Below are 14,995 nucleotides of genomic sequence, written 5' to 3'. Positions count from 1 at the left end.
ATTTTAGGTCTCATGGCAGCTGCGTCCACGGTGACACCTTTGGGCCTTTTACACATGTGATTGTTTCAGTTGTGGCTGAAAGCAAGGGGATTTTACTCAGGGCCAATCCCCGGAGGCAAATAAGGGTTATGCACCAAGGGCTTCGTACCCTTTTTATAATAATAATAATGTTAATAATAATAATAAATAATTTTTATTTGTAGGTGCCTTTCATGGCACTCAAGGACACCTTACACACCATAAATATAAATTAATAAATGAAAAAAGATAATAATAAAAATAAATAGTGTACTAAATGTAGTGCACCAAAATGGCAGCGCTCCTCATTGAGAGGGCCAGACGAAGACCGTTAATGTTTCAGATGAGGTAGTACACTTTCCTAGTGATTTTATTAATGTGTGCTTCAAAGGATAGGGTGCTATCAAGGATAACGCCCAAGCTTTCAATTTTTGTTGAAGGAGTGCTTGTAGAGCCATCAGGTCTTCGAGTATTTTTAGTGCCCATGAGGAGTATTTTGGTTTTACTACTGTTGAGTTTAAGAAGATTATTTGAGAACCAAGATTTAATTTAAGCTAAACAATTTGAAAAAGAAGATGGAGGAAGGTCAGAAGTAGGTTTGGAGGAAATATAGAGCTGGGTGTCATCAGCATAGCAATGAAATTGGACACCGTATTTTCGGAAAATGTTCCCCAAGGGCAATAAGTAGATGATAGAGTAAGGGCCCCAAGACTGACCCCTGAGGGACTTCTGCAGTGAAGATATAGTTTTTATCTGGCCTAGCTGAACAAGTATCTACAATTCCAATAAACTTCAGTCTTTGTAATAAAATTTTATGGGAGATGGTGTTAAATGCTGAGGTTAAATCAAGAAGTATTAAAATTGACAGAAGTTCTAAATCAGCTGCTACCAGAAGATCATTGGATATTTTGACCAGGGCAGTCTTGGTACTATGCTGAGGATGGAAACCAGATTAAAATTGTTCATGTAAGTTATTGATTGACAGGTGATTATGTACCTGAGCTGAAACAACCTTCTCTAGGATTTTAGAATTAGAATAGACTTTAGAATTTTTAGAGAGAGCTAGGCGCCAAAAAAATTTTGCATATACTTTACTCGTCACTGGAGGATCCAGGACATTACCCTTTTCCCAGTTCCAAGCTCGCGGTCATTTTCGCACACTGCGTTTCCACAAAACATACAAAGATCTCACTCGTTAGGGACAGCCACAGAACTTACAGTCAGTGCCTGTTGCCCACCTTCTCCACCAATATAAGTGGAGCTTAAGACCTTAAGACCTTGCAATTGTGGAGCACCACAGGCACACACACAACTCTCAAGTCAGGAGAAGTGTTTTTTATTAAATAATAAATAATTGGAAAAGAAAAGAGGGGTTTACGGCATGGAGAAATAAGTAGAGACTAGAAAGTGAAATGTGCAAGTGCGGGTGAGGAAAATATCCAGAATCCAACACGACGAAGCAGAAATAGCTGTCACAATCCTGTAATGTGGTGGCAATCTAAAACTACAGATGTGTCCAGCAGTACCTCGACTTCAAGGTTCCTAGTTTTAGATTACTACCACATTACAGGATTGTGACAGCTATTTCTGCTTCATCGTGTTGGATTCTGGATATTTTGCCTCCGTCACAGATAATTGGCTATTATGGCTTAAATGCCGGCCTGTCGTCACTGTTAACAGGCTGTGATAGCTACGTTGCCTCACTTGCTTTTAACCCTGGCCTGCTGCCGCTACAGACATGCTGATAAAGAGCTTGCGAGTGTTCCAGCTGTTTCAAGTACATCTCGTCAATCTGCTATGGCTTTGTATCACAATGCCTTCACCTTGAACCTGCCGCCACTGCCAACAAACGGCAATCTGACCCTCGGCCTGCCACTGTCACAGCCCACCAGCTTCATGCCAACATCATGATGGGCACTGCTGCTGACTCCAATTTTTACATTTTCACTTTGTCTTTACATCCTATTTCTCCTTGCCCTTATTCTCCCTTTTCTTCCCTAAACCTTTTTATTAAACATAAAAAATAAAAAAAAACTTTTTACTGCAAGATATCTCCTCGTGTCCGTGTCTGTGGTGCTCCCCAAGTCAAGCTCTTACAAGTACCTGTAAAGATTTTGTGATTTTAAACATTAAACCCTTTTCTGAACTATCATGTCTTACATAGTGCACAATAATAATTATTATTTTTTTAGCTAAGTTACAAAAATGCATATAACTTTACAGCTTAGCAGTTAATAATGTTTAAACATTTGGTCATTTAGCAGCAGATGTCCTTGCAATATTAAAATATCTGCTAAATGAAATAGCATGAACCAAAACTACATTTCTATTACAAATGCTATGTACAAAATATAAGTACAGGGAAGACAATAAACCTAAAATGTATTTTATTCTGGCAGACATCAGACGTTTAAAAAAAAAAACAATTCAATTTAATTTTATTTGTACTGTATAGCGCTTTTAACATGCAACAAGATCTCCAACCAGAAGCGGGACACCAAACCATGTCAGACAGGTCCAGAAGGCAGAGGGGGTCTGGATCACTGGCAGCTTAGGAGTGACATGTATAGCTCGACAGAGAGACAGGGAGAAGAAAAGAGAGGGAGAGAGAAATAGAGTTCCCTTTTGAAGGCTACACTCGATGCTGCGTGAAAACGCTATGGGAAACATCTTGTCATGTTGCCGGTTGTGAAGCATGTGTGTATCAAACACGCCAAATTTTTGGTTTTTATAACCGCGGTGGGTGACGTCATCTGATCAGACGCACCTGCAGGTTATAAATAGTAGTGAACCGGAAACATTCCTCAGATACTTGTCTTCACCTAGTTGTGAGGGTGTTGTGTTTAACCAGCAAAATAAGTGTTTAACTTACCGATAATTGCAGAGTTTTAAACGAGATGTCCCTCCGGTGTATAATCCATATCAGAGGGCGATCTCTACATTTTACTGCTTTGATTAAGTGCTACGCGCGCGCCTTACATTCCTTGAGAAGCTTTGAGCCGCTGCGCATTCCTAGGGCTTAAACTCGTGCATCTGGCAGAGCTGTGAGAGACGGATTTAAAACTCCTTGCTTTCGCGTTCTCATCGGATCAGGAAATTCCTCCGTTCGCTCTCAAGCGCGCCCTGGCGCTTCTTGTGAATGGGCAAGGATAAACATCCCCTCTTGCTTCCGCGGAGATGGTTATAGCCTTTAAGCACTTAAAAAATAAATAAATGAATTAAATAAATAAATAAATAAAAACAGACTGCAGGTTCTGTCGGGTTGCTGGGGGCGGAGCCTCAACGACGCTCTCTCCCCTTTTTTTTAGCAATCTCCATATGAGTTAACCCTTTCATGGAGTAAGCTGTATTCATCCCATGTTTTCCTGCCATCAACCTGTTTATTTATTTAAATATAGTTGAGGTGGAAGTGCAGGGTTATATATTGACACCCAGATGGAAGAGACGCTTCCAGGCTATCTCTATTCTGGGACATCATTCTTCCTGAAAAGCTATTACTTCCTTTCAAGCTGTGTAGACTTTTTATCTTCCCTGGAGGGAAAAGCTTTTCAGCCAGCAGGTCAGGTTAGTGCTCCATTGCACACCATAGCGGTTTTGCACGCCTACCAAGGTAGGGCGTATTGGACTTACGCCGGGCCACAGACTTGTCTCTTCGTCTGGCAACAAAGCAGACGGCTCGTGCTATCGGCTGTTTTATGGCTGCAATGGTTTCCGCTGAGAGGCACTTGTGGTTGAATCTCGGGGGCATCGAGAAGAAGGATCGTGTATTCCTCCTCGATGCCCCATCACGCCTCCCGGCCTACTTGGCAATGTCGTTAACTCGGTCACCACTAGGTTCATGAGGCGAAGTTATATAACAAGCCTTCAGAAAATTCCTTCCCCGGCGTGCTCAAGAGTCGGGACTGTCGCCCACCCAGTCTCGACCGGGTCTGACTGTTGCGAGGTGTGAAACACACAAGAAGAGTGTTTTTGAGTTGGGCACCCCCTCGCAAAATTGGGGTGCGTCACGCAATCCGCCTCAAAAGAGGTCAGACTGGCATATTGTCTTCACAAAGAAGCCCTGAGGTTCATGTGCCCAGGACCGTGGGGGGTGGCCCCCAATGGGGAAAGGCACGCAGAATTCCTTTCGAAGAATGAAGTGTTCTCCCTGGCACCCCCAGGAGGTTGGTGTTCTTGCTCCGCCACCACTGGTGTTTCGGACAACTCCAGTCTCCAATAAAATGTTAGTTCTTCAGAGTTTTTTTCCTGCCATGTTTCAGGATGCCGAACATCTAACACATCCCCCCCCCCCCGGACTTTGCCCCTTTCTGAGAAACTGGCAGCGTGGAAGCTACTGCCAAGTATATCTCCTTGGGTACTAAGCACTGTACAGATAAACTACAAGATTAATTTCTCACATTACCTCCGCGTCTCAATGGCGTGGTAACCACTTCCATGAAACCTGGAAAGTGCGCATCTACTGACAGAAGTTGCTGGGAAATGGGGCCATGTAACATGTTCCCCTACCAGACAGAGAGTCAGGCTACTACATTCGGTATTTTTTGGTTCCCAAGAGGAACGGGGGGCTGCGTCCAATTTTTAGATTTTGCGGGCTAAAAATAAATCAATAGAAATATTGCCACAACACAGGAGGTTCCTGAGGTTCGCTTTCGGGGGTGAAGCTTACCAGTATCGGGTCCTTCCATTTGGTCTAGCTCTCTCACCCGCACATACACAAAATACATGGATGTAGTTTTGGCTCTTACGACTCCAGAGCATCCGTATTTGAATTACATGACTGGCTGGCCCAGTCTCAGTAGCTAGCGCTTCGACATCAGCATGTCGTCCTAGCTAATCTTTGTTTCTTAGGATTGAGATCCAATGCCATGAAAGCATGCTCTTTCCTGTTCAGAGGACAACATTTTTGGGTGTCACATGGAATTTAAACGTAAGCGGGCACAGCTGTCTCCCGTTCGTTTTAAATCCATTCTCAACACCATCAAGGAAATCAAGCTAGACCAGAAAGTGACCATCACTTTCAGAGATCTTAGCTCTCATGGCAGCTGTATCCATTTTGTTTGGGCCTTCTGCACATGAGAGCATTTCAGTTGTGGCTAAGAACCAGGGGATTTCACTCTAGGGCCAATCCCCAATAGGGGCTATGCGCCAGGTGCTTCGTACCCTTCCTATATGGTTCAGACCCCAGTTTTTGACTCTGGGTCCCACTCTAAGTTCGTCTTTTCGTCGCAGATGCTAACGACAGACGCTTTCTTCATGAGCTGGGGTGCGGTCTTAGATGACCGTCCAGCCCAAGGGAGCTGGAGATTTTTTTGTGCGGCACATCAATTGCCTCAAAATGATGGCTCTATTTCGGGCCCTAAAGCACTTCCTCCAGCAGTTGAGACTACCATGTCATAGTGCGGGTGGAAAACACTATGGCAGTCTCATATATTATTTGCCAGGGCGGACTGTGCTCGTGCAGCTAAATAGCTAGCGCACCAGGTTTCTGTCCCTCAGGGCAATTTACATTCTGGGAAAATTTCATGTAGCGGAGGTGGACCTCTTTGCCTCACAAGATCAGCAAATGTCCCCTTTACTACTCTCTGACTTCCAGCCCCTGCATCTGGACGCCTTGGCGGTCCCTGACCAGGACCAACTAAGTCAAGCTGGTCTTCCAGCCAGGGTATTCTAAGTTCTAGGGCTGCCTACCCTAGAAGAGCGTATGCCCTCAAATGGAATGTATTTGAAAGTTGGTGCATGACGAAGCAGGTAGACCCAGTCCACTGCCGAATTGTTTCAGTGCTGGAGTTTCTGCAGGAAAAATTTGTCCTCTGGCTTGTGCCCCCTTGTTGAACCACTAGAGTCAGCGCCTCAGGTTTCTGACCCTCAAGATGGTTTTTCTAAATAGTGTTACCTCTCTAAGAGGATCGGAGATCTGTCAGTCTCCCCATGCTGCCTGGAATTTGCCCCTGGGCTAGTCAGGGCCATTTTGCATCTTCACTAACTATCTTTCAAAAGTTCCATTCCCAACATGCACCCTATTGTTTTTGAAGCCTTCTGTCCTCCCCCTTTACAGCTTCGGAGCAGGAGAGACTTCACTCACTGTGTCCAGTACGTGCTCTTCAGATTTACGTCCACCGCATCAGCCAGTGGCGTGAGTCAGAGCAGCTTTTACATGTTCTGGGGCCGCAACGGGGGGTGGCCCCCACTACACTGGGCTATTGCCCTTATCTATGAGGCGCATGGGCTCACTTCGCCTCTAGGAATCAGGGCTCATTCAACCAGGGGAATCGCCTCATCTATTGCACTAGCAAGAGGTATTCCCCTGCAGCAAGTGTGTGACGTGGAGGGTTGGTCCTCTCTGCACACATTTGCCAACATGCACCCTATTGTTTTTGAAGCCTTCTGTCCTCCGCCTTTACAGCTTCGGAGCAGGAAAGACTTCACTTACTGTGTCCAGTACGTGTTCTTCAGATTTATGTCCACCGCATCAGCTAGTGGCGTAAGTCAGAGCAGCTTTTACATGTTCTGGGGCCGCAACGGGGGGTGGCCCCCACTACACTGGGCTATTGCCCCTCCTATGAGGCGCTTGGGCTCACTTCGCCTCTAGGAATCAGGGCTCATTCAACCAGGGGGATTGCCTCATCTATTGCACTAGCAAGAGGTTTTCCCCTGCAGCAAGTGTGTGACACGGAGGGTTGTCCTCTTCGCACACATTTATTACATTTATAGTCTGGATGTTCAAGCTACTCCGGGCTCATGGGTCCTTGAGTCAGCTACCCAGACATAGTTCTGAGACCTTCTTGGCCTTGTGCACACATGCTACACAACCTTGGAGTCCAGACACTTGCAGTGCGGCGGCGTTTGCGCTCTCGTTCCCATAGCGTTTTCACGCAGCACCGAGTGTAGCCTTTGAAAGGGAACGTCTTGGGTTACTTTGCTGTAACCCTGTTCCTAAAAAGGCGGAAACGAGATGCTGCGTCCCAATGCCGCACTGCCTCGTGACCGGACGATTGTTGAGACAAATCAATCTGAGGAATGTTTCCGGCTCACTCCTATTTATAACCTGCAGGTGCGTCTTATCAGATGACGTCACCCACCGAGGTTATAAAAGCCAAAGATTTGGCGTGTTTGATACACACATGCTTCACAAACATGTTTTCACAAAGCATCTCGTTCCCGTCTTTTCAGGGAACAGGGTTACAGCAAAGTAACCCAAGACGTTTAGAAGGGAGAGGAGAGGAGAGAGCAGAAGAGTAGGAGAAATAACAGTTCAGATGTTAGTAAAAAAAATTGTTATCCAGCTAAGTAACTAATTAGCCTACACCAAACAGTGGAAGGAGAGTCAAGAGATATTGTTCGATTATTGGCTCTGCTAATTCTTAAGGTTAGTAATAACCTAGACATAAACACTAAGTACCGCCATACTGCTTTCACAGAATTTAAGAGTGTAAGTCATAGCTAGATAAGCAGGTGTGCAGACATCTATAAAAGCAGTGTTGGTAGTTTGAGCAGTTTGCTAGTTTGGAGCATTCAGGTGTGTGTACAGTGCCAAGAGGGAAAGACATAAGCATTGGTCAACCGTTGCTGCATATCAATTTGGAAAGGGTAATAAAACCATTTCCAATTGGTCCATCATTCTGCAGTGAGAAAGACTCACAAGTGGAAAGCATCTTAGAGAAATACAAAAAAATAAAAAATAAATAAAGCAGCACTACATTAAATGTTAAAGTCCATGACAGGACAATTAGAAGCTGACTAAACAAGTACTGTTAGTTTGGAACGGTTGTCAGAAGAAAGCCTCTTCTGTCTAAAAAGACCATGACTGAGGATCTGAGCAAAGTGCAGGGTTCTCAAACAACGTCCTATGGACAGATAAAACCAAAGTGGAAGTATTTAGCTTAATCCGCAGTGCCATGTTTGGGGAAACCAAACCCCAACAAACTAAAACAATGTTGTAAAGTACTGTAGAATGGACCAAAATTCCATCATAAAGATTTTTGATACGGTCATACTAAAAATGATTACTTGAAGTAAAAGAAAAGTTACTTCACCCCTTTCTTTGTTCATCTGCAAAAAGTGTTTTTTTTTTAATATGTGTCCCGAATAGAAAGAAAAGTGGGTCCCGTAATCAGATGACATCACAGTGCATGTCTGGGATTTCCTACAAATAAAGGACCACAAATGAAACTGAGAATTTCCCCATTCGCTTAACCTTGAAAGTCCACTGATTTTGTAAGGATACAGTGTCTCTTTCTGTGGACTAAATATGACAGTGACAGGCCCGTTCTTCACAATGAGTATGCTTGAGCAAGTTCTCCTTCCTATCACACCCTTCATTTCCACCCTCCATCTTTAAATCAATATTTAAGGGAAAGGTGGGCTATGTAGTGTGAGCTGCATATCTTTGGGGAGCAGCTGCTAGTGTGGACAGCTATTCTGTGCTGAGTTTTTAAAACTGGGATCTGACTGTATAGAGCATGGACATTTAATCAATATCTTGTCCACAACTGCAGTTTGCCTGGAAAAAAAAAAACAACATCCTATGGTATTACTGTCAGAAGATCAAAGTTGATCAGAAGCCCCTTATCCCCCTGGTTCAGAATTCATTACCCCTGCCCTCCTAATTTTATTGGGAAATGATGACATACAATTGAAATCTATGATATTTAATTTCTTTATTTACATTTTTTCATCATTTTATTAATTTGGCAGCATGTTGCAGGCAAAGATCCACTAGAAGCCTGATGCATATGACTTTCGTTCGCTCGGGTTTGCATCTGGAACCAGCCCACATTGCACATTTCTGTTCTAATCACACAAAGTCATTAATATTGATTCATTTAAATTGCAAAGCATAATCTGTGGAGGCCTAGCCAGAACAGTCTGGAGATTTTTTACACTTTGCAATAGATGTCATATTTGCAACCCTTTTACTCACTTCATTAACCTGCAAGACCCATCTCTCTCTCTCTCTCTCTCTCTCTCTCTCTTTCTCTTTTGCAGACACTCCATACAGCAACAAACCAATAAAGTCATTACAACCACAAGCCAACTTATCAAACAGCTCTCTGACATCATCAGCGGCTCCTCTCGGGTAAAATATTCATTTCATTTCTCTGACTTGTATAGTTCTACCTCAGACCTTAGATATTATACACCATGGAATAAAATGACATTCTAGACATGGCTAGTGTCTAATTTAGAAAGGACTGTCTGGGATGTTCGTGATAAAGCTTTGTGTCAATACATTCTTAATAAAGTATGAAATTAGTAGGTTGAGGCTATTAACATATAATAATGAGAAAGACCGCACCAGGCCAGTGGCCATGTGAATGACGAATTGTTATATAGGACAGATGTATTATTTAATGTCTATTTTTTTGCAGTAACTGATTTTGCAGTTTTTATCTTGATAGCAAGACCGGCTGCGTCTGACGAGGCTGAAGACGGAGCTGTCGGAGTCAGTGCAGCGTTATGGTGACCTGCAGAAGGTAAGAGTATTGCTAAAGCTAAGATAAAAAAAAATCTTATACGTTATGGTCAGTTAATTATCTATTTATGTGATACACTTGAGATTTCATGTAGGGTTGCAAAAAAAAAAATAACAGCTTCATTTGTCCTTTAATTAGGTGTATAGTAAAGATGTATTTTTTTTTCTCATCAGAAAATTGCAGACCGTTCAAGGGCCTTGCTTCCTCCAGCACAAAAAGGCAGAAAACAGGTAAGTGAAGCAAAAAGTGCAGCAAGAGTAAGCAAAAAAGGTGTAGCAAGTTAAGCCTTTGTTTGTCACATATACATTACTGTTTGTCGCATATACATCGCACATTAATGTGTTGTTGCTGTTATTTAGACTAGCTGCTCTTACTCATTGCCACTCTATTGTTTACATTGTTTATATAACATTTTATGATTTTTTTTTGTAAATATGTAATCTTTTAAATATTTACTTTTGCTTTTATTTCTTTCGTAATTTCGTTTATATTGTATATATGTATTTTTCTTAAAATGTCTTATTTTTATTAGTCCCCCTATTTCCCCCAAAAGGCTCCGCCTTTGCCAGGCCACAGTTGTAAAAAAGAGACCTTTTCTTAATCTGTCTTGCCTGGTTAAATAAAGGTGAATAAAAAAATAATAAATAAAAAATAAACTGCACAGTGAACTTTCTTTGCATATCCAAGCTTATTAGGACGCTGGGGACAGTCCACAGTGTTAGGCATGATATGGCTCTCTCAGAGCAGATTATTGACCTTTCTCTAGGGCCCAACAACAGGACTGGGTCTTGAACCTCTAACTTTACGATAAGTATCTCTGAGCCTTTAACACACCGAGCTACAATGTCACGAACTTATCAGGGTGAAACAGAAGACTTAGCAGTTATCCCATGTAGCGTGGACAGTAAACCCAAATGCGGAAGTAGCGCAAATCGGCAGGATAACCACGCGTATTATTATTAGAACTCTCTCGGCGTGAGAGCAGGAGTTTACAGAAATAAACCCGCGTTCTAATAACACACACTCGGCAGGAAAATAGACCCAAAATAGGTGGTACTCACAAATAGGATGCGGAGCGCCGGGAACCAGCATGGGCAACTCAATGACTGAGCGATGTACAGCGCCATTTTGTCTCCTCTTATGCTTCCTGATTCCTGACTACTTCCGGGTCCAAGTGCGCATGACAGTACCCCCCTGTCCAGGACCGGCTCTTAAAAGTGATGCATCTCGGATAGTGCTCCAGTTGTTGGTTGGTCCATTCAGTCTGACTGGGCTGTGAACTGGGGCCCCTGTCGATGACCTTTGGGAACCCATGCAGATGGACCACAAGCTCTAATATCAACTTGGCTGTGTCTTTGGCTGATGGGAGTCCGGTGAGGGCCACCAGGTGCACAGCCTTGGAGAACTGATCGACGATGGTTAAAATGGTGTTTTTTTCCCTCGGAGCCCGGCAGGCCCGTGATAAAGTCTATGGCAATGTGCGTCCAGGGTCGATGAGGAACCAGGAGTGGCTAGAGCTCCCCTGGTGCAGATTGATTGGTGTCTTTCGCCCTGGCGCACAATGGGCATGCCTGGATAAACTGTGTGACATCCTTCGTGATGAAAGGCCACCAGAAGTTGTGCTGGATGAATTGGAGGGTTCAACGCATGCCCAGGTGTCCTAAGAGAGGAGAAGAATGACCCCACTGAAAAACCTCCGCTCTCATGGGACTGGGCACGTAGAGTTGTCCAGGTGGCACGCCTGCCGTTTTAGTCTTCGCGGCCTGGGCCTGGCGAATCCTTGTCTCTAAATCCCAGCGGAGTGGTGCAGTGATTCGTGATGGTGGCAGGACAGGCGGCAGAGTTCCTTGAAGGCGAAGATAGCAGAAGGGTTGAGGGTTAAATGATGGGATGAGAGGAGGGTCAGGGCGGTTAGGGGAGCCGCAACTGTACTGTAGTCCCGGATAAAACAATCGTCTGAAGTTGCAGTTGAAACTGTTGTAGTTGCTTAAGGGTCTTGGGTAGGGGCCAATGATGCACAACTTCCAGCTTCTGCGGGTCCATGGCCACACCCTGGGACGAGATGACAAAGCCCAGTAACATAGTGGAGCGCTTGTGGAAACGCAATGTACAGTTGATAGGCGAGCCATCTCTTTAGGATCGCCCTGACATGTTTAGTGTGTTCTTTGGCTGTGCGGAAGTAAATGAGGATGACGTCTAAGTAAAAAAATGCCCACCGGCCCAGCATGTCCCGGAGGACATCAATTATGAACCGTTAAAAGGCTACGGGGGCGTTCCAAAGTCAAATAAACCCGCGAGCTAATAACACACACTTGTCAGGAAAATAGACCCAAAATAGGTGAGTACTCACGAATAGGATGCAGAGCGTCGGAACCAGCATGGGAAACTTAATGACTGAGCGATGTGAAGCGCCATTTTGTCTCCTTTTATGCTTCCTGATTAGCGACTATACTACTTCCGGGTCCTAGTGCCGGTCGCGGAGCGAGTGCGCATGACATACAAGGAGTCTCACAAGGAGCGGATCAGCAGGAAACTTCACTGTGCTATTCTGAACAGCCAGAGCCAGATATGTTAAACCCTGGAGTTTTGACCAGGCGGATCCTCTGCCACCTTTACATGCAGTTGCTAGCCGGTGCCACCATAGTGTTAATCAGGAGAAAAAAAACACCTGGCCACATGCCTGCTTAAAAAAAAAAAAACACCTGGCCACATGCCTGCTTAAGCCCCTGAGAACCAGCTGTGACGTGCAAACATTAGGTAGGACCAGGTATGAGAGTCGCTTTGGTAAAAGGGCTTAAGACAAAGGCAAAGACAAAGTTCAGGCTAAAGGCAAAGCACAGGACAAAGAAAAGTCTTAAGACAAAAAAGTATTAAAAAAGAAAAGTGAAGGCAGCACACAAAGAGAAAGCATGCCCAGGTTCTTGAAAAGAATCTGAGTGCCAATAAGAAAAGCAAAGAGTTGTGTTAAAAAAAAAAGAGAGAGATTTTCGTTACAGAAAAAGTTAATACGGAGAATTAGGGTTGGGAGAAAACCAACACAAGGGATAACCTCACTCTAAGCAGATGTGAGTTGTGTGTTCCAGGTAATATGCTGCTTCGGTGTTTTTACATCTAGTCAGATGTTACTATGGTATACTTAGTAATAAAAACTATAAGTATAATTACAAGCATTTCATAAGTGTCAAGAGCTTTTATTGACAATTATATTAAGCTTATGCAAAGAATCAATATTTGCAGTGTTTTTTTTTTGTTTTTTTTTCCAAGACCTCTGCAATTCGCCCTGGCATGCTGTCTGTCAACTTCTGGACTACATCCTGATGGCAGCTCATTCTTGCATAAATAGTGCTTAGAGTTTGTCATAATCATTTTGTTTGTCCACTCGCCTATTGAGGATTGAACACAAATTCTTAGTGGGATTAAGGACTGGGGAGTTTCCTGTCCATAGAAAATGTTTAATGTTTTGTTCCCTGAGCCGCTTAGTCATCACTTTTGCCTTATGGCAAAATGGTCCATCATGATAGAAAAGGCATTGTTCGTCACCAGCTTGTTCTTGGATTGTTGGGAGAAGTTGCTCTCGGAGGATGTTTTTGTACCATTCTTTATTCATGGTCGTTTTTGTAAGTGAGCCCACTCCCTTGGCTAAGAAGCATATTTGAATGGTCTCAGGATGTTTTACTGTTTGTATGACACAGGACAAATAGTGGGGCAGTATGAAATACTTGTAATTATACTTCAGTATACCATACAGTAGATGGTTATACACTGCTCCTCTTAAGCCCTGCACAGGGGCTATTACTCACATCTTGCATGGTAAAAGCAGTGTGACACTTAATTATATGTATCACGTGTCACAGGTGTTTTATAATTGTTACAATAAGGTGTGATTGCCAGCAAGGATGACAGTAGGTCAGTACAGTCTGCCACAGTGAGAAGAGAGCAGTTTTCTGCAAAAACGAACATTTAAAACCACTTTAAGCAAGAAAACCCATCCGATAATGTTATGACTTTTTAAACAACACTTTGCTTACTTAACAGCTTCCTAATAGTTGCATATTGCCTCCGGGTTTTTATTTAGGCCTAAGGCAAACAACTAACTAGCCTCTAACACAAGGCTAAGTCCCAAATCTCCCTGTAACTCATCTTGATGTGTGTGAAGTGAACAAGTGATTGTACACTCTTGTGCACTATCTTTTGGTTTAACGACATTTGTTATTAAACCCTGGAGGTTAGCTAATATTCTAAAGCAGAAAAAGTTTCTCAGGACGGTCTGCCGCCACAGTTTTTTTTCTCCTCAGCTTTGAGCTACATTCGTCTGCCAGTTGCAGCCACAGAAGGATATGCATTGTCAGAGCAAAATAACTAGCTTAAAGCTGCGTCCTTGTGCCTACGATCACATTACAGCTGTGCTGATATTCATAACATCAGCACTCTGTGATATTGTGTAATTATAGTGAAGGTGTAGATTCAGTGCCCTTAGCATCTTGTATTCTGTCATTGTCTCAAAGAAAAACTGTTGAGCTATGAAGTTTTCAACTCAGTTGAAATATTTTGACAAAAACAGCATAAATCTGGGAAAATGCCAAAGATAATTAAAAATTGCGAAGCCATCATACATTTTTCGTGCTACAGCTACAAGCTATATAGACAAATAGCTTACGTTATAGCTCCGGAAATTGTCATATGATGTGACAGAGCTGTTTAAACATAACCCCATATAAGACTAGGATATTGTAACATTTCTCAGTAACCCCCCCTATAAATCAATAATACAGTATTCCCTCTATTTTTGTGTTAAAATGTCATACTCTGGAACACTGAAATGAAAAAGTTTAACTTGAAAGCAAAAGTTCTAAAGATGCTTATTAGTCTTCCTTTTTATCTTTTGTCCTGGTGATAAATGACAGTAAAACCCAAATATCTCTATTATCCCCATCACCACTTGCAAAAGCGAAGTTTATCAAAATCATCTGTATACCTGCTCATTCATGCAACTATCCAATCATTTTAGCTCAAGCAGCATAAAGCAAATACACATCAAGAGCTTTACTTTAAATTTTAGTATGACCTTGGTTACTCTGTGATTAGCATTCACTTGTTGTTGGACTGGTTTAAGTAATTAAGTAACTGCTGATTTTTTAACTGCTGAAGACTTTCTTGTGCAACACTATCTGGAGTTTACAAAGAATGGTGTATAAAACAAGAGTAAGATAGATGGGCTACAACCCACATTGGGTTCCAATCCCTTTAGCCAAGAGCAGGAATATGAAGCTACAGTCAGCACACATTCATCAAAACTAGGGTATTGAGGATCAGAAACATGTTACCTGATTCAACTTTAACCACTATAGCTTCGGTTCCAGTTCTTGCGAGATGTCCAGGAAACTGTTTTTACCACTATGTCTGCTGCAAAGATACGTAAAGGTTTTTAAAGGTGGAGAGTAGAAAAGTAATTTAAAAATCCTCTTAAAGCACAAACAAAAAAAATCAGCATTTAATTCCTGACC

At 42.9% G+C, this 14,995-nt stretch overlaps 1 protein-coding gene across 1 annotated transcript in view; it reads left to right on the top strand.

Annotated features, from left to right (window-relative positions):
* Window positions 1–14,995, top strand: part of tsnare1 (T-SNARE Domain Containing 1) — a 194,530-nt gene that overhangs the window by 89,009 nt on the left and 90,526 nt on the right. The window contains exons 5-7 of the mRNA XM_053493954.1: window positions 9,004–9,094; window positions 9,417–9,491; window positions 9,665–9,721. Of these exons, the coding sequence (XP_053349929.1) occupies window positions 9,004–9,094; window positions 9,417–9,491; window positions 9,665–9,721 (223 nt within the window). The remainder of the gene's footprint in view (window positions 1–9,003; window positions 9,095–9,416; window positions 9,492–9,664; window positions 9,722–14,995) is intronic.

Source organism: Clarias gariepinus, chromosome 4 (assembly GCF_024256425.1).
Source record: "Clarias gariepinus isolate MV-2021 ecotype Netherlands chromosome 4, CGAR_prim_01v2, whole genome shotgun sequence".
NCBI lineage: Eukaryota > Metazoa > Chordata > Actinopteri > Siluriformes > Clariidae > Clarias > Clarias gariepinus.
Note: the sequence above shows the minus strand (reverse complement) of the source record. Positions and strands in the feature narration are given on the sequence as shown.